Source organism: Petaurus breviceps, unplaced genomic scaffold, assembly GCF_028583685.1.
Source record: "Petaurus breviceps papuanus isolate PSGF00001 unplaced genomic scaffold, PetGlider_PUasm1.0 185, whole genome shotgun sequence".
NCBI lineage: Eukaryota > Metazoa > Chordata > Mammalia > Diprotodontia > Petauridae > Petaurus > Petaurus breviceps.
The window spans coordinates 21,677,590-21,696,817 of NW_027185797.1; the positions used below are offsets into that span (position 1 = coordinate 21,677,590).

Here is a 19,228-nt window from a genome sequence, read left to right on the forward strand (position 1 = left end):
TGGCTGCTAAAGTTGGCACTAAGAGTTGGGTCATGAGAAGTCAGATTTACCATCCTCTCCATGGCCATGGGTTTGCTTCGTGCATGAAATGACATCATGAATTTGAAGATCTTAACAAGTGTTTGGAGTCACTTAGTTTTGGGGGGTTTGTTTCTTTCTTCTTTGGGGGAGGGAAAAGGGATGCCAGAAGCACAATTTCTAATGCCCTGTCCTCACTACCAAAAAGCTTTGAATGCCCACTCAACAGTAAACCCAACTGTTGGCTCCTGCCGGTAACTTCTAGGGAATGAGTTCTGAGCTCTTACTTTGGGCAAAGAGAAAGATGAAACTGAGTGGCCAAGCCCTCACCTTGTCTTTGCACAAGAAAGGGTGCTGAGGGCATGGTCATCCTTCAGAAAGACTCTGTCTCTTTTTCTTTCTTTCCAACTTCGGCCTGAGTCACTCCAATACAATGACAGACTTTTCCCATTGCCTCACTGCAATAGCTATCCCAGCATGCTGTGAAGCATATCTTTGTCCCTATATGTAGATGTGTGTGTGTGTTCATGGAGAAAGATGGAGAGAAGAGTGGAGGAAGAGGGAGATGGAGTACAAGAAGAAGGGAGGGAGAGGGGGACGAATAGGGAGAAGGAAGGGAAAGGGAAAGGAAGATGGAGGAAGAGAAGGAAGGGAGGGAGAGAGAGAGGAAGGAAGGAAGGAAAGAGAAGAAGGTAAGAGAAAAAAGAAAAAGAAGAGAGAGTGGGGCGGCTGGGTGGCGTAGTAAATAGAGCATTGGCCCTGGAGTCAGGAGGACCTGAGTTCAAATCCGTCCTCAGAAACTTAACACTTACTAGCCATGTGACCTTGGGCAAGTCACTTAACCCCAATTGCCCTCCAAAAAAAAAGTAAAAAAAAGAAAAAAGAGAGAGATAAAGGTAAATAGATATATAGGCAGCTATATGTGTGTTAGATATATAGATGTTAGATATATATGCATATGCATAAGTAGATTCATAGATAGACACATGGAGAAGAGAATTGAGGGAAGATGTTTTTTTTAGAAAGATGAAAAATTATGATGATGGAGATAGATAATCTAGAATTATCACTTCATCGGAATAGGACCACAAGACAAAATGTGAGAGAGTTTAGGGTAGTGTTAATTGATAAGCATTTATTAAGGATATGCCAGACATTGTGCTGGACTATGGAGTTAAAAAAAACTGCATTCAAGGAACTTATATTCTATTGGGCATAAATATCATATACACATATGAGAAAGTATTAAATATATACAATTTAAATGCTGAGATCTTTGAAGAGAACAATAGCATCCAGGGGACTGAGAAAACCCATAGAAGCCAGTGCTTAAGCTTAGTCCTAAATGATGCTGGAGATTCAAAAAGGTAGAAAAGAGGAAGGAGAACATCCTAGGCATAGAGACTGGGTTCTCTATGTTCTCTCTGGTTCTACCCTTTGTTTTTCCATTGCTACCATTTTCCCCTTCACTGTTACCTTTTTGTCATCATGACCCTATGGTTGAGATCCTTTCTGTTCATCTGGGCTTCCTGTGGAATGGTTCCCATTTTGAGGAAGCCAAGCAGGTGCTAGCACCCACAAGAGCTAATACCTAATCTAGAACTAATACCTAAGTCTAAAACACTCAGACCTTTGAAGGGAGCACTAACAAGTCATTTCAGCAACAGAATCAGTTTCAAAGTGGGTCAGCATTGGGGAAATGAGCACAAAAGTTTGGGAAGCAAGTTTAGTAGTCAGTAAGTTCTGATTTGGGTGAGAGATAAAATTGAATGGGCTATTTTTACTTGCCAAAAAAAAAAAAAAACAGAAGATGGGAAGATTCTCCAAAAACTAGGAGACAAAGGTCTCCATCATTTATCCCTCTACATCTTTGCCTGAAGACCAAATTTCTGACTGTCAAAAGGATCATGTACTGAAAACTGTGGAGGATTGTGGGGAATTAAGGTTTCTATGGACCATGGAATCCAGATCTAAAGTTGGAAGCGATTCAGCCCTTATTTGCCAGATGACCAAACTGAGGCCCAGAGAAATGAGGTCACTTACTTGCCCAGGGTCACACAGGTAGTGACAGATTCAGGATTCAAAAGAGGTTGGTTCAACAGAAATCCCTTAGACCCAGATCCTGGGCTCTTCCCACCAGGCCCTGCCATTTCTTTTTGTACATGAGCACAACTATAAGGAAATCCTATAGACTTCCAAATATGGGTTATGCAATCAGTCCCATGCATGATCACCTTAGCTAGTGGAGGGACCTTCTGGCCTCCACTCAATGGGCTTCATCTGCTCTTGCAGAGAAGGGCCAATAGACATTTGTTCCATGTGGACATGCACTTGGATACATGTCCATACAGAGAGCACATGGAGGGCCTGGTGCCACAGAAGATGGTTCTGACCTTCCAAGAGATGATCCATGGGAGGACTTTCAAAACAAATGCTTTTCACACTTATCTTTGTTACTGAGCAAGAACAGACCTTCCCATCCCCAAATTTCTAGAGTTTGCATGGGACTCAAGGCCTGTCAGAGATGGTGAAAGGGGCTGCCTCTGATGGCTCAGTGCTAGGTCAAGATGTAGGCAGCATCTCTCAGGACTGCATGGGGAGACGTTCCTGGTGTCAGCCAGCCCCTAGGGATGAAACGTGAAAAGAGTCTATGAAATCCATCCTAGGTTAAAGAAGGCTTCAACGAACCACTAGTGAAAAGGAGAAGGGATTAGAGATACAGCATGGGTGTCTATGCATATATATATATATATATATATTAACTTGCTCATATAACATATGCATATATACATGTATGTATAGGCATGCATTATGTATTACTGCATTGTATATGTGTAAATGAGAGTATATATTTAAGCTTTTGTTATATGTATTATGAAGGGCATTATAGTATAGTGACTAGAGAGCCTGCCTTGAAGACTGGAAGAGGTTGGTTCAATCCCACCTCAGACACATACTAGCTTTATGAACCTATACAATTCACTTAATCCCACCACCCCATGCATCTCCCTAAAAATAAGTTGCAGAGTCCCTGCCTATTTGCATCTGTAGAAGGAGCTTCACATCACTAGGTCCCTAATCTAATGAAATTGCATATCCAGGCCTAGGTCTGTCTATCAATATTTCTATCCATCCATCCATCCATCCATCCATCCATCCATCCATCCATCCATCCATCCATCCATCCATCCATTCATCTGTCCATCCATCTATCCATCTACCTGTCTGTCTGTCTGTCTGTCTGTCTATCTATCTATCTATCTATCTATCTATCTATCTATCTATCTATCTATCTATCTATCTATCTATCTATTTATCTGTCTGCCTGTCTATCTATCCATCTATCTGTCTGTCTATCCATCTAGCTATCTTTCTATTCATCTATCTTTCCATCTGTCTATCCATTATCTATTTAGTATCCATCAATTCATTACTCATCTATCCATAGATTCCATTATCTATCCATTGATCCCTTATCTATCTGTCCATATCTGTCATCCTTCTATCTCTATATCTGTCTCTCTATGGAAGATGCACAAATATGCTTGAATCTGTATAAGTATATACATACATGAGTATAAATGTGTATTGTGTAAATGTGTGTATACATATGGATGTGTATATAATACATACATGCATATGTGTGCACATATTTTACAAACAGAAATTAAAGGTAAACAATTGCTGAAGCATCCAGAAGACATGGGAAAAAATAACATGAAAATGATGTAAAGGGGAAAAGTTATTTGTGGCCATATTTTTAGTTATTTTTATATTTTTAAATTGTTTTGTTTTTAAATTTATTTTTAGTTCACAACATTCAGTTCCACAAGCTTTCAAGTTCCAAATACCCCCCCATCCCCATCCCTCCTCTCCCTCTCCCCAACACAGCATGCAATCTTATATAGGCTCAAAATATACATTCACATTAAACATATTTTCACATTACTCATGTTGCAAAGAATTATTACCAGTGGAATGAATCACAAGGAAGAATAAACAAACAAACAAAAAAAGAAATAGCAAATGCTTCGATGTGCATTCAAACTCCATATTTCTTTCTCTGGATGTGGACAGCATTTTCCATCATGAGTCTTTTGGAGTTGTTTTAGGTCCTTGCACTTCTGAGAAGAGTCTCTCAAAGTCAGTCATCACACAATGTGGCTGTTATTGTGAACAATGCTCTCCTGGTTCTGCTCCCCTACTCAGCATCAGTTCATATAAGTCTTTCCACGTTTTTCAGAAATCTGCCTGCTCATCACTTCTTATAGCACAATGGTACTCCATTACATTCTTATACCACAACTTGTTCAGCCATTCCCCTGTTGATGGGCATCCCCTCTTGGCCACCACAAAAAGAGCTGCTATGAATATTTTTTTATATGTGGGTCCTTTTCCCTTTTGCATGATCTTTTTGTGATACAGCCCTAGAAGTGGTGTTGCAGAGTCAAAGCATATGCATATTTTATAGCCCTTTGGGCACAGTCCCATATTGTTCTCCAATATGGTGGGATCAGTTCATAACTCCACCAACAATGCATTAGTGTTCCAATTTTCCTACATCTCCAGCGGTTATCATTTTCCATTTTTATAATGTTAGCCGTTCTGACAGGTGTGATGTGGTACCTAAGAGTTGTTTTGATTTTCATTCCTCTAATCAGCAGTGATTTAGAGCATTTTTTTCATTGCGACTATAAATATCTTTAATTTTATCCTCTGAAAACTGCCTGTTCATATCCTTTGAACATTTATCAGTTGGGGAATGACTTGTATTCTTATAAATTTGACTCATTTCTCTCTATATTTTAGAAATGAGGCCTTTATCAGAGATACTGATTGTAAAAATTCTTTCCTAGTTTTCTGCTTCCCTCCTAATCTAGGTTGAATTGACTTTGTTTGTACAAAACCTTTTTAATTTAATGTAATCAAAATTGTTCATTTTGCATTTCATTATGTTCTCTATCTCTTGTTTGTTCATAAATTCTTCCATTCTCCACAAATCTGAAAGGCAAACTATTCATTGCTCTCCCAGTTTGCTTTTAGGATCAGCCTTTATATCTAAATTGTGTACCCATTTAGACTTTATTTTGGTATACAGTGTAAGATATTGGTCTATGCCTAGTTTCTGCCATACTATTTTCCAGTTTTGCCAGCAGTTTTTGTCAAATAGCGAGTTCTTATCCCAGAAACGGGAGTCTTTGGGTTTATCAAAAAGTAGATTACTGCAGTCATTCCACTGATCCACCACTCTGTTTCTTAGCCAGTACCAAGTAGTTTTGATGATTGTTGCTTTATAACACAATTTAAGATCTGGTATGGCAAAATGGGGCCATATTTTTCAAAGAAATCTTTAGTGTGTTAAGTGAAGCACCCAGTTTTCCCTGTGACTCTACTGTCCAACCAGTAAAATGTCAGAGCCCAGAACATTTAATGACATATGCTTCAGCCTGTCAGCAGCAGCATCTTGGTCAGGGCAGAGATCTCTCAGCTATCCAATATTAAGAAAGTCTTAGCTGCCATTCTGCCCAAGAAGAGATGACTGGGGGGCTTTGGGGCTGAGGGTCAGTGTGGAGGTCCAGCTGGTGTGAATGACAAGACCCCAGGGCCAGGCTCCCCATTAAGGCTGCATTTTCTGCTGCCAGTTCTTCCTACAGGTTCATGCTGCTGGTCGTAGTAGGACTGCTCTGGCCAGAAAGCAGGAGGGGTGACAATCCCAAGTTTGTGGTATCTTTGAAATGGGTTAAATCCCCCATCATCATGCTTAACACTTGTGAGATATTTGTGTTTGCTCTCTCTCCTAGGGTGTTGTTGCAGATACCTCTCCCCAGACAGTTGCACCTTCATCACAGGAAGCCAGTGCCCAACAACAGCAGATAGCAGTGGAAACGTCCAGTGAACATACGCCTGCATATTCCTACCAACAGTCTAAGTGAGTAGTGAACCTTCATAATGGGGGGAGGAGGGGTAGTGTTTTAATATCTTAAGAAGCATGGACATATCTTGCTTTATCCTCACTATGACCTCATGTAATAGGAACAAGGAGTATTAGCCCCATTTTACAGATGAGGGAAGAACAGCTCAGAGAAATGAAGGGTATTGTCCATGGTCACATATCTAGTAGGTGCCAGCATAAAATGTAGGTCTTCTTGACTTGAAATCTAGCCCTTTATCCACTGTAGCATATTTTGTATAAGAGGAGACTAAGGCTAGCAAAAGTTGAAAGGATTGCCCAGATGATAAATGCATAAATTGCAGGTGATTACAAGGGAAATTGATTATGTTGAAATACATTTATGAAAATTTTAGAAACACATACACACCCTTCATGGATTCCAGGATAAGGACCCCGGATGGAAATGGAGAAAGGACTTTTAGAGACACCTAGGTGGTATAATAAAAAGAGAGAATGTTGAACCTGGAGCTAGGAAGACATGAGTTCAAATAGATAATGTTGGATGTAGAATCAGGAAAACCAGAATTGGCTGCTGTGAGGATACACTGAGATCAGTGCTTTGTAATCCTTAAGCCATATGAATACTAGCTATTATTATGCAATATTATAGAAATTGTTATATTATTAAGCTACCACATGCTTGAGTAAATGCTAAAGAAGGATAAAGTGCTTGACTCTGTATGAGCAGAACCCAAAGGCACCACTAGGTACGCCTTAAAAAAATAATAATTATGGCAGAACAGACTTCTTCCCATGTGTTAAATTTCCAACTGTGAGAAAATGACATTCCCAAAACAAGCCACCAAAGCCATGTAAAGAGGAAAAGTCAACTCTGCACCTTTTCCAGGAGAATGAGAAATATACAAATCCATGTTTTCTAGTAAACAAAAGATATGGTTACACAACATGCTTCTCTACCAATAATGTCATTACCTGAGAAAAAAATAGTCTACGTCGTAGAACTTTTAAACTGTGGGTCATGACCCCCACAGTTTAAGAAGTGCTGAAGAGGTCATGAGAGAAAAAAGTTTAACAAGCCCTGGTCTAGGAAATACAGGGTTCTGTTGAGGATATGAACTTTCCTGCCCACTCAGCAGAGCATTGCTCTCTTTCCCTTCAGTCAAAGCGAATGAAGACTTGTCTTCCTGACCCTACAGAGCCTCTTATGGGATGGTGCCAGAGACATGGCACTGGTGCTTCCCTTCATGACTGTTGAATAAATTGAGCCTTTCAGGTTTTCTTGACAAAGGAACATTGGTAGGTGAGAGAGGATTGTTGACCTAGAGGTAAAGGGGACATCAAAGAATTGGTAGTAGAGTTATCCCATTTTACAGATAAAGACACTGAGCTATATAGAGAGAAAGTGATTTGACCAAGGAGTTTGACCAAGGGGTAAAGGACCTTGTGATTATGAAGATGAAACTGAATGAACGAATTCACTGGTGTTGATCCTAAATAAGAGGAGAGTTGGGGCGGGGTGAAAAAGGTGTCCAATTATCTGTCACATGGTACAGGTGTTAGGGTGGTTCTCTTTGTCCCCAGAAGTCAAAACTAGGAGCACTGGTTGGGAGCTGCAAAGGTCAAGGTGAATTAATGGAATCATGGTCCAGTAGTGGTCAAGCATTAGCTCTGGAGTTCAAGCTCCTTGATTCAAGTCCTGCCTTTGGTATTTAATGCCTATTAGACATTGGGCCTCAGTTTCCTTCTCTGTAAAATGAGGAGGTAGAAGTGAATGACCTCTGAGGTCCCTTTTGAGTCTAAATCTTTGATTCTATTCACTTCCTAACAATTGGAGTAAAGCAAAAGTGAAATAATAACAGCTGACATTTATATAGTACTTTGTGGTTAGCAAAGTGCTTTACTAAGGATAACCCACCCCATGAAAAAAGACATAAGCAGTATTATTATACCCATTTTACAGAAAAGGAAACAGATGTTCATAGTACTTAAGTTAAGGCACTTAACCCATGCTTAATCCACTAGTAAGTGCTAGAACCAATATTTAAGCCAAAGTTTATCCTGGCTCTGTGACTAGGACTCTTTCTGCTCTGTTCACTGCTCCTCACTAGAACACACAGTTTTTCATCATGGAATTGACTGCCTTTGAAAGTAAACAAGAAAAACAACAAGAAAACAATCAATAACCTAGTAATAATAATAGTAGTAATAGATGCATAGATAGAAATTATGCATAGATAGAACTTTGCAAAGCACTTCACAAAAACTCTCTCATTTATCCTCATAGCCACCCTAGGAGGTAGGTCCTTTTATCATTATCCCATTTTACAGATGAGGAAACTGAGACTGACAAAGGTTTCTGTGCCTTGTACATGAGTAACAAGCATCTGGGGCTGAATTTGAATTCAGGTCTTCCTGACTCCAGGTCCAACTCTCTCTATCCACTGTACTACATCTCACTTCAGTGTCATGAAACCCTTGGGTGGCAGGTGAAAGCAGCAGCTTCCCCCTTCACTGGAGGGCTTCAGGCAAAGAGTAGGTGGCCAGTCCTCATGTATGTGGCAGAGGGGACTTCTAGTTCAGGTAAAGGTTGGGCTAGATTGTCCCCCAGGTCCTTTCCAGCTCTGAGATTCGGTGATTCCCTATGGTTAGCCAGACCACTCCCAGTTAGTCATCGGAAAACCGGTAGGTATAACAGACTCATTGTTGCCTTCTCTTCAGCCTTCAACAATATCCACCCAATACTGAAGAACCAAGACATTCCATCCATGCCCAAGTTGTTTTTTTTAAGAAAATGAAAATTTTGAAAAATCCTTTGTTGTATGGGATTACTCTAGACAGAAAGGACACAAGGAAATTAAGACAATGTAGAAACAAAAGATATTCAGGAAATTTTATTTTAAAGAAGACCAAAAAATAAAGTTTTGATCCTATGGGATTTGTTTTTCTGAGTATAGTTAAGCAGGAAGATCTGGTCAGACCACTTTGACCCTTGATCTACAGATTGCAGATAGCTTTGGATGCCTCTGCCAGCCCATTCTCTTCATGTTGACACTTTTGCAAAGCTGACCTCCTGCTTTCAGAGGAGATACCATTTGGACACGTTGTTCGATCCATTACAGGACGCTCCGTGGAGTATCTTGCAATGTGCCAGCTGATGCCCCCTGGAACATTTCTGATGGATGACACACCAGAGCCTCCTGGCAGGGTACTCTTTCCTTTGAAATTGAAGTTAAGAAAAAAAAAATCTTGAAACACTTTATCCTGATATGTTTCCTCCTCCCTGGTCTCTCTGAACAAAGTACTCTCAGCCATTGACTAGGAAGGAAACAGGAGGTCAAAAAAAAAAAAAAGGTAGAAAGACCCCTCCAAGCCCATTTTAAGTTCATGGAAGGTAATCATTTCTGGAGCATCGCAGAAGAGGTCATTAACATGATTAGAGCCATATTTTTTTGTCAATTTCGGGCCAAGGGAACCATCAGGACTTGAAAGCCTCTCTTGTGAACCCATCCCGAAAAAAAAAAACTGACTGCCATCCTGGTTTTATTCTTCCCTTTACCTTAAGGAAGGGAGAATATAAATTCAAAGTGAAGGTTGTAGAAAAGATAAGTTAGTTCCATTAAAGGATGTCGGCTAATGGCTGAGGGCAACTGTTCAGTCTCAGAATGTCCCCTCTAGGCAAGAAGACCCTCCCTTGTATTGATACTCTCCTAAGCTTTTTAAAAATTGTTACTGGAGACTTGACACCATGAAATTAAAAGCGACCTGTGGATTTTTGCTTACAGGAGATATCCCATCCCTGACTCCCTCTTTCTGGCTCACTTTGAGGTATTGGTTCTGTGAATATTCTGTCCCTCTTCTTAGCTATTTAGCAATTCCAGGAAATCACTGATTAAAACCAGTCTGGAAGCAATTAGCTGCCTTTTCCCCCTTCTGGGCTTGTTTGTGATTTCATTGATGAAGTAACCTCCTTGAAAGGAAACTCCCTCTACCACTGCAGAATCAGCACCTCCTCTGTAACTTAGAGCAGCTTTGTGACTTAGAGTGAGTGTCACCTGGGAAACCGAAAGGTTAAGTGACTGCTTCAGACAAAGAGTGTCTCCCTACTCAGAGCGCAGCTCTTTATCTACAACATACACTGGAGAAAGCAGACCAAGAATAAAACAGTCCCTGCCCTCAAAGGACTTGCTTATTTTCTATTGGGAGCCATTCCAAGGCTACCCTTCTCTTGGCAGAGTCACTCCCACATCCCAGTGAGGTATTGAGAAGAGGAACATTTGAAATGGTTTTGATGCTAAATGTTTTGATGCTAATAATTTTGAATGTTTAGATGGTCCCTTTTCTTTCCTCACATCAATCCAAGCTCCTTGCATTATGCAAATATGCAATTTCACAGGCAGAATGGACATAGTTGGAACAGGAGTAGATTCAGCTCTGTTAAACATCTAACCACCTTTTCATCCCCCCTTTAAATGTCAGGAAGGAACCTTGCAAATGCAAGCCTCAGCCACTTAGTTCCACACATTTGTTGCCGTGTAGCAGGGAGGTCCTTTTCGATATGAAGCGATGGGAAAGGGTGATTGCAAACGTTTGTGGCAGCTTATAAAACGTGAAAGAAGCTCCAACCTTGCTCATAAATATGCATTGTACAGGAAACAGTGCACCTAATGTGCCGGGGAAATCTGTGTCTTCTGAGTCATTGCGGACCATTGAGTAAGAGAGAAAAACCATTCACTGGGTTGCTATTAAATGAATAGATGGGACTCCTGCCAATTTTTGTTCAGCACGCAATAACATCCCTAAAAATATCTGATTTGCTCCTACACTCAGAGATATTTTAGCAGAGCATGATGTGAACCTGTAGGCAGCAGGGAGTGTTAAATAATGGGGTAAATATGGAGAGAAGCTCTAATGGGGCTATTGTGAGCATCCACTGGCTTAATGTGTATGTATGCTATATGTGTGTGATATATGTACATATGTGTGTGCACGTGTATGTATGTATCACTAAAAGTGCTTTGTCCATGCCATTATAAGTGATGGTGGTGGCACTGCTGCTTCTAATAAATAACAATAATGACATTACTACTATTATCAATGCTGTTAAGAAAATGGGGATTTGCTTTTTCTTGAGCGCCCATAAGGCACTGGGCCATATAGCTACAGGTAGAAGTAAAAGATAATAAGGAAAAAGTCAGCCTGGGCAATTAGATGACTCTGTAAAATAGAGTATTGGAGTAAAGATGACCTGAGGTGCTTACAACCTGTGTGACCGTGGGGAAATCACTTAACCTCTCTCAGACTCAAATTCTTTACCTGCAAAATGGGGATTAATAAGAACATCTACCTGTCAGGGTTGTTGCAAGAAAATGAGTTAACACAGGTAAAGTGCTTTGTAATACTTAAAGTACTATATATATTTTATTATGTTATGTTATGTTACATTATATCATATATCATATTATATTATGTTATATTATATTACATTATATTACATCACATTATATTATATCATATCATATTATATATTACATTATATTATTTTATATTATTGTGTTATATTTAGAATCATAGTTCTAGATTTTTTTTAGGTGTAAAGGCACTGTATCTAGGTCCTAGGAATGGAAAATCAAAATAAAATTGAGCTGTTGGGGAATCATGAAGCTGTGATCCTTTGAATTTATCTTGCCATGAGAGTATGAAATAGTAAACCATCTAAAAATGGTTTACAGATATTTCAAAGGTTCCTGCCAACCAAATCTAGCAAAAGTTCTGCATGGAGGCAAATAAGGCTTTCCACATATATTCATCTGAAACCTGGACTGTGGACAGAAGGGATAACAGTCAGTTACTCTTCATCCTGATGAGCCTTGTAAAGAGTTAGGCCTGGGGGTGGCTAGGTGGTGCAGTGAATAGAGCACTGGCCCTGGAGTCAGGAGGGCCTGAGTTCAAATCCGACCTCAGACACTTGACACAAAAACTAGCTGTGTGACCTTGGGCAAGTCACTTAACTCCAATTGCCCTCCAAAAAGCACAAAAAAAGAAGTTAGGCCCGAAATAAACAAAGTAACAACTCATGTTCACAGTCATTATCTGAACTCTGATGGATAAAGCACACAGATGATGAGTCTAGTCATTGTGTACGCAACCATACTATTATGAAAATTGTTTTTGTCTGCCTTTCATTTTCATAGAGTAGACCTATTTTATCTGCTAACAATCAATTAAGTTCCTATTATGTGCTCAGGTCTGTCTTAGACTTGGCAGATGAGGCTGACATAAGTATCTCCTAATAGGTGCTAAATTCACGGCCTCCAGGGGTGTGTACATGTGTGAGAGAGTGTGCCCACCAGCTCAGTACTTAAATATCTCTGAACAGGATAAGCAGAGCACTCCTGGGCAGCCATCTTCCTGTTCAAGACTTATTTAAGTGCCGCTGGGGTTGGTTTGACTTGGATCCTGTTTACAGGGAACCAGGTGGAAGAGAAGATAGAGCCTCTTACAAGTTCACTTAGTGACTACTCTAATGCAATTGTTTTCACAGACAATAAACAGGACTGAAGAATGTCGATCTGAAAACTTTGCCTTGAATGGAGAAACTTCATTGAACAAGGAGTTGGCTTCCAATTTGCACAGGCGTCAACCGAATGCTTTTTTTTTCATTTTCTACTTTACCCAATGAAAAAAAAAAACCCAAGTGTTTTTATGTGCTGTGCGAAAGGTTCCGTCATGTAGTCTGACAGTTTTATTTTTGCTATAATTTTTTTTAATTAAAGAAAAAACCCAGAGGGGGAAAAAAAAACATAAACACTGGGGGTTGACATTTCATCTGGATGAACATTCGGATTCAGAATTTACCTGAAGGTGTAGATAGATTTTTTTTTTTAAAAAAACATCAAATCTGATGATGTCAAGAGGGAGCGAGCTGATATGAAAAACTTGTCTTCCTCAATAATTAAGCTACTTTCTCTTTTTTCCCTTTAACTCTAGTGCATTTGGTTTTTTTTTAATTTTTTTTCTTAGAAATGTTTAGGTAAGGTTTATCTTGAATCTTAATTGCCTTAATTTTAAGGACGTCAGAGGCTCTCCAGGCAAGCTGTCCACGTCTTGTTAGAAAAAAAAACCGGAGAAGGAAATTTGAAAAGACTGCTTTGAGCCAGCTTCAACTGGTGCAGAAGTTTAATAGACTCTGAGTTTTTAGGGTGAAAAAAATAAACTGTACAGTTGAAAAGAAAATGTTTTTCTTCGTTTGAAGAAAATTTGTTGATAAAGGAACCATGGCAACTGCAAGAATTAGAAAAAAATGCTGGGACTTTTCATGAACTTTGTCTTAAGTGTTGACAGGAATCATTCTAGAAAGGAAATGTGATTGACAGGAAAGTTATTGACATTGGTTCAATCAAATGGCTGCATTCGAAATGATACGGGCTTTGGGGGGGGCAGGATGCAGATTTTTTTTTTTTATTTCCAAGGCGTGATCGCTGACAAAAGCCCTTGTGCTTTTTATCTGCAGTCTTTTTTATGAGCGTTAAGAAGTTTTTAGTCAGCTTTGCTTGTCACATTGCAAAACCTAGCTTAAGAGCATTAAAAAAAAAAGAAAAAAAAACTTAAGTAGATAGGAGCTTATGGTCAAAAAAAAAGTGCAAAAAAAAAAAGCAATAGATAGAAGAAATTGTTGACAATTTCTGTAGTCTTTCCTAGTTGTGATCAAATGCAGCCTATGGATGGCCTATTTTATACCAAAGATGAAGTGACATCCTAACGCAGTCCAGAAGATAGAGGTTTTCTTTTGTGTTTTTTTCTCTCTTTTTTCTTCTTCTTTAAAAAAAAAAATCTTTATTTGACCTACATGGCCGGACCAGTTCTTATTTTCATGTTTGTTTAACCTATATTCCACTGGTGTTTTACATACTGCAGAGTTTATAAAGAAAATTGCACATTAGTTGGGCTTAGGAAGTCCAGACCTGTTGGGTTCAGTTGAGAATTAGAACAGGAAAAGATCCAGGCACCAACTAATGTTATGGGAAAGGCTTTCATTTCGCTGAGCTGTTTGCCTATGCTCTTGTACAGCGCAATCCATAGTGGGGGCCACCTCTATTGGGAGGCATTTGCCTATAAGGCTGAATTTTTTTTTCTGTGCATGTTGGACTATAAACTCTTTTGGGGGAAAACCATTTGAAAAAGTCACCTTTTCCCTCCCCCCCTCCCTAAAAAGTCTGTGGAATGGTAGGTGGTCTCCTTAAAGAATGTCTCATTGTCTTTGCAAAGAAAGTCTTCCTTCTGAATTCTGTCACCCCTTTGGTTCATCTGCTCATCTCGTCCAGCATGGGTAGCAACTTTGATTCTGAAAGTGAGAGAAAAGAGAGGCAGCGATGCCTCCCTTTTAAAAAATTTTTTTTCATTGCATCTTTGAAGGCTATGATTGCCAGAAAGAAAAGGGGAAAATTAGACATTTTTTCTCAATTTAACTCTCCTGGGCAGGTAGGAATATTAAAAATAAAGAGTTTTTTTCCTAATGGAATTCTGGATAAGCTCTTAATATGCTGGTTGACAATCAAAAGTTAGTATGATTTAAGAAAATAAAAACCAAAAGGACTGGGTCCTGGAGATCAGCTAAGCCAAAGGAGTTGGTGGGTGCCCAATTAGGTCCAAAAGTGAATGCAGTTTCATTAGGTGAGACACAATTGTAAATGGTTCTTTGAAGACCCCCATGGAAAATTTGCAATGTTTTACCTGAAATCCAGGACAGTGGAACTTCATTAATTGAGAAGAGTTTGATAGTAGTACTATTTTCTGAATGAGGTACTGGGATCAAAGATTTGGTGGAAGCACTAGAAAACAAAAATAAGTTACTGAGTCAAAGAAATGAGGTAATGAGGTCATTTTGCATAACTACTGTGTAAAAGAAGGAAGTAGTATTCCTTTAAAAGGAAAAGAAGTCAATCATATCCCAATGAAATCCACTTAAATAAAAGCTGCGGTTCTGAAATTGATCTGAAGTTCTCATTAAAGAAATGCCTTTAAACCCAAGCAAAAATGATTTCAAGTAATGGTGCTTCCCTATATCTTAATTTTACTTTTTAATTTGAGGGAAAAGACCCTTCGGATAATTGACTGCTATGGTTCAATACTTGTTGCAGAGAGAAGCCACTGCCTGTTCATCCCTACTGTCATAGGATATCTCCATAGGTTAAGGGGGCAGGGGATCACTCTAGGTTTCCACTTCATTTATTGCATTTTCTCTGGGATTTGTACTTTTTTTTTTTTGCATTTTGTAGATGGCACCAACTTGAGTTTTATCATTGCAGAGTTGCCCATAGAGAGCTACAAAGAATCCTTCCAACCAGTTCCATTTATTTTCCTCTTCTCATTCTTCAAAACTCCTTGTATAATTATGGATTCTCCCTGAGAATAATTGAGTTGAAGAGCAAACCTTATTTTATTGTTTCCTTATAAACCCCAAGGTGACACAAAGAAAAGTGTCATTTGCTCTGGATAATGAGATTCCTCAGTAGCTACCATGTGGCTAATGACTGTGCTGAGATCACTTCCTGTTGCTTTTGGCTTTGTTTTCCCCAGCAATGAAAGGCAAAATAATTTTGATGTTTTATTAAGCCAATTGGGGCAAAAGGAAATCACCCCCCAAATGTTTTGGCCACCACCATGGATTTTGTGTTCAAATTGTTTAATCTGGGCCACACTGGCAAAGATCTCATCTCCTGCCAAAAAGGAAAGGGAAAATGTCTCTTCTCTAACTACAAGTTAGCTCACCTTCCTCCATCCTCTGACCTATGAATTTTCTCAAGTATCAAACCAAGCCTGAAAAACAGCAGCATAAACAGGTAAGCAATAGTGGGTCCCTAGCACAGGTCCTATTTGAGAGGGAAAAACACACAAGCAAACTAGTCCCACCATGTTTGCTTGGAAATAGTGGTAAGTGGAAGGAACCCTGATATGCTTATAAACTATAGTACAGAAAGAGTAAAACTCTTTAAGAACACAATTGTCTAAAAACAAAGCCAATGTCCTCTATACTATGGGTCAAGAGAGATTCTGCATTTGGCCTGCTATTTCAATTGTCCAATTGGTTTTACACATCCATGCCAGGAGACTCCTGATTGAATGATAGAGTTCCTTAAAGTCTTTGGGGAAGAGAGTATGACCTTAAAATATGGGAACAAATTAAGATCAACAAACCAAACTCCACATTGTCACATTCAAACTCTACTCAATAGTTAGTGGAACACAAATGAGTATCTTCTTTTCCCAAAGATGAGAAATTGTCAGAGGGAAAATGTATATGATAACTGGGAGCTTCTAAATACCTCTTTATGGAGGAAACATGAGGTCACAGTAGAATTATAACGGAACTGAATAATCAAATAAGTGCTGATAACAGAGGCTGCTTTGGCATTCTTGAAACTCCTAATTATATATAAAATCTAAATATACTAGTTGACTAAAGGATTCCCAAGCAGTCTGATCCTAAATTTGCTCATGTGTTCTTGGTTCATTGGCTAGATTCTGTTTGTCTAGAATGTTGGTGTCAGTCTTCATTAGAATTCTTGCCAAGACTCTCACAGATGCATAAAAATGGCGGCTCATTTTGAGTAGCTCCACTAGATGAAATGTGGATTTCAGGGGAATTTGATTCAATTTGGACCCCCAGGATATAATATCTTTATTGTTTTCATTAGCTTAAATGGATTTATTGGAAGAAATTTAATGACTAACCAAACAAAGTTAGACATATGTTTTTAAAGAAAAAAAAAGTTTTGTTTTGAAGTAGATGTATGAACCATTGAAGAAAAGGAGAGCTATTCAGGAAAGAAAATCTTAAGTAAGTGTTAAAAGGTTTTTATATGAGCAAAAATAAAATGAAGGGAGATTATTTATGTATATGTGTACCAATATGCAGTCCATTTGAGGAAACCTCCATTGTAATAAAGCCTATTTTTAATATGTCATAGTATTTTGACCTATATTATGTTGTCTATGGCAGGAAAGGATGAAATTTGGGTTTTTTATTTCATAGTTAATTAGTATGGTGTGCATCAGTTAAACTCAGCTGGGCTGTCAAGTTCTTACTGAACATTAAAGGAGGAGTTGGATGACAAAATTTCCATAGGCTAATTGTCCCTGTCCTCTCAGTTGTCCATCCTGCATCCAGACTGTAATGAACTTAAGAGTAATGAATCAATCTATCTTGATGGTGATTCCAAATATGGTTTTGGAAAAGATTTGGGTTTCAGTCAATCTCAACTGGCATTCGTTGTCAAAAATTTTCCTTAAGGTAAAATTGTTCCTATTATCGAGCTCTTGGTCAGGGATGGTTTCAGTGTTTGATCTGTTGTTCATGGTACTTTGTGCAATGAGAGTGCAAAAGTCTACCACCAAGCCCAGTGAGTGCTCATGAGGCTCCACTTAGTGCACCCACCCCCTCCCATCAGGTCAATGATTTCTTTGGTTTTAACTTGATGCTTACACATAAATGCCACTGCCAAGGATGGATAATATCAACAATGTCCTTTGGTTCCCTATCATTACTAATTCAGCATGTAGCAGTGATACAGCTTAGGAGGAAGCCACTTTGAGTCCTCCAGAAAACATCACCTCTATATGACCACCACCATTTCCCACATCAGTTAGTCCACCCTGGTCTGCCCAGCCACTGATCACATTCACTGCTGAGGCTTACTGCCATGATTTCTGATTATACAAAGGAATCCATTCATCCTCAGTTCCTTCCGTCCACCCTTGGGCAATTGTGCTGTTCATTGTACTACCTCCAGGGAATGGTGGAAAATGAAACAGAAAGGAGGTAAAAATGAAATCAGCCCAATTTACTACTCATTAAGTCATCTAATAACATGTTAGGTTGACTTTGGTTACAATGAGGTATATTGGGTTTATCAGTGGATTTCAGTTACCCAGCCCATCTTGTTCCCATTCACCACATTTTTGTGGAGAGTTAACTATAGTCTTTGAAGATGATAAATGGGGGAGAAAGGTGCTAAAAGCATTTATGTTGATTTGGCTTCCCTCACTGTTGTGATTTCTTTGACATCTCTATACTTTTGACTGTCCTGGTCAAAAAATCAAATTCATCAAAATTCGTCAAAAGATGAATTAGTTCACTTAACAGAGAGCAGAACATCAACTGGTGAGAAAATCTGCCTCAAATTTTAAATCATTAAGAAGGATGTGCTTAGTTTCTGTGCTTTGAATGACTTTGCCTTCTTGTATCATGGCAGAATGGTTCCTGTATTCTGGTAGATATAGACAATAGTTTCAAGTGGAAATAATGCCTACTTTTAAAAAAATCTTTGAGTTGGGCATCTTCTTAAGCTCCCTGGAAACAGAATATTGCTAAAGGTGCTTTGTCTCAGTATAAAATGTTTTCATTCTAATTCTTTAGCAACAAAATGAGCTAGTTTCTAGGCATCATGGAGGCACTTAGAAAATCTATTCCTAATTCCAAGGGAGGGAAAGGAAAACAGTAAAACAGAAAAATCCTCGGTGGATGAGAAAATCCATGAATATAATTGGAACCATAAAGCTGAGAATAAGCAAACAAAAAACATGTTTGATGTTGTGTTGATGAAAAATTAGCTTCTATTAGAATGGGACATGGCTTCTTTAAGGAATCTTTGCAGACCTCATGGTAACCAAATCCTAGACCATTGAACCTCTGAAGGCCATTCAGTTATGAACCTTATTTCTCAAAAAGCATTTTTGTCCTACTGTCTCTGATTGTCATGGAAAGTTCTGTAATGCTAAGGGGTTCCAGGTTTTCTCTTTTCTTTTCTTCCTTTTTCTTATTTTCTTTTTCCATTTGTACCACAGTCCGACTAGCTACCATTTCCCCCACTCCTTGGGCTTTCTGTAGATCAGTGGATGTTAGGTTTAAACTTCTGTTTTCTTTGATGAAGCTTTCAATAAAAAATGAAAACAAAACCAGTCTTTTGTCGTTTGTGCACAGCTCTACTGGGGATCTCTCAAGCACACACACAGAGAAAGAGACAGCGGGCGGGGGAGCAGGGAACTGAGGAATCAGAGAAGATTTAAATCAGATATGCCAGCAGTCTCCAAGGTGGAATTTGGGATCATAACATCTTTGATTTAGGGCCATCAGGAACCTTGGAGGTCATCATTTTCAGATACAGAAGCTGAGGCCCAGGAGAAGTCAGAGGGTCACACACCTTGAGCTAAAGGGGACTTTAGAGGTCATCTAGTCCCCTGTGCCTCTCATTTTACAGTGGAGGAAACTGAGGCATAGAAAAGTGGACTTTTTCATAA

The 19,228-nt window shown here is 39.1% G+C and overlaps 1 protein-coding gene across 18 annotated transcripts in view; it reads left to right on the forward strand.

The window, feature by feature from the left end:
• Positions 1–18,886, forward strand: part of RBMS3 (RNA binding motif single stranded interacting protein 3) — a 1,480,592-nt gene extending 1,461,706 nt beyond the window's left edge. For 10 of the 18 annotated variants that reach the window (XM_069088563.1, XM_069088548.1, XM_069088550.1 and 7 more), the window contains 3 exons: positions 5,820–5,947; positions 9,052–9,137; positions 12,474–18,886. In XM_069088563.1, the coding sequence (XP_068944664.1) occupies positions 5,820–5,947; positions 9,052–9,115 (192 nt within the window). In that variant the 3' untranslated portion in view covers positions 9,116–9,137; positions 12,474–18,886. Of the gene's footprint in view, positions 1–5,819; positions 5,952–9,051; positions 9,138–12,473 lie in introns of those variants that run through there. The other 8 variants (XM_069088556.1, XM_069088558.1, XM_069088559.1 and 5 more) reach the window with 2 other exon arrangements.
• Positions 18,887–19,228: the final 342 nt, after the last annotated feature.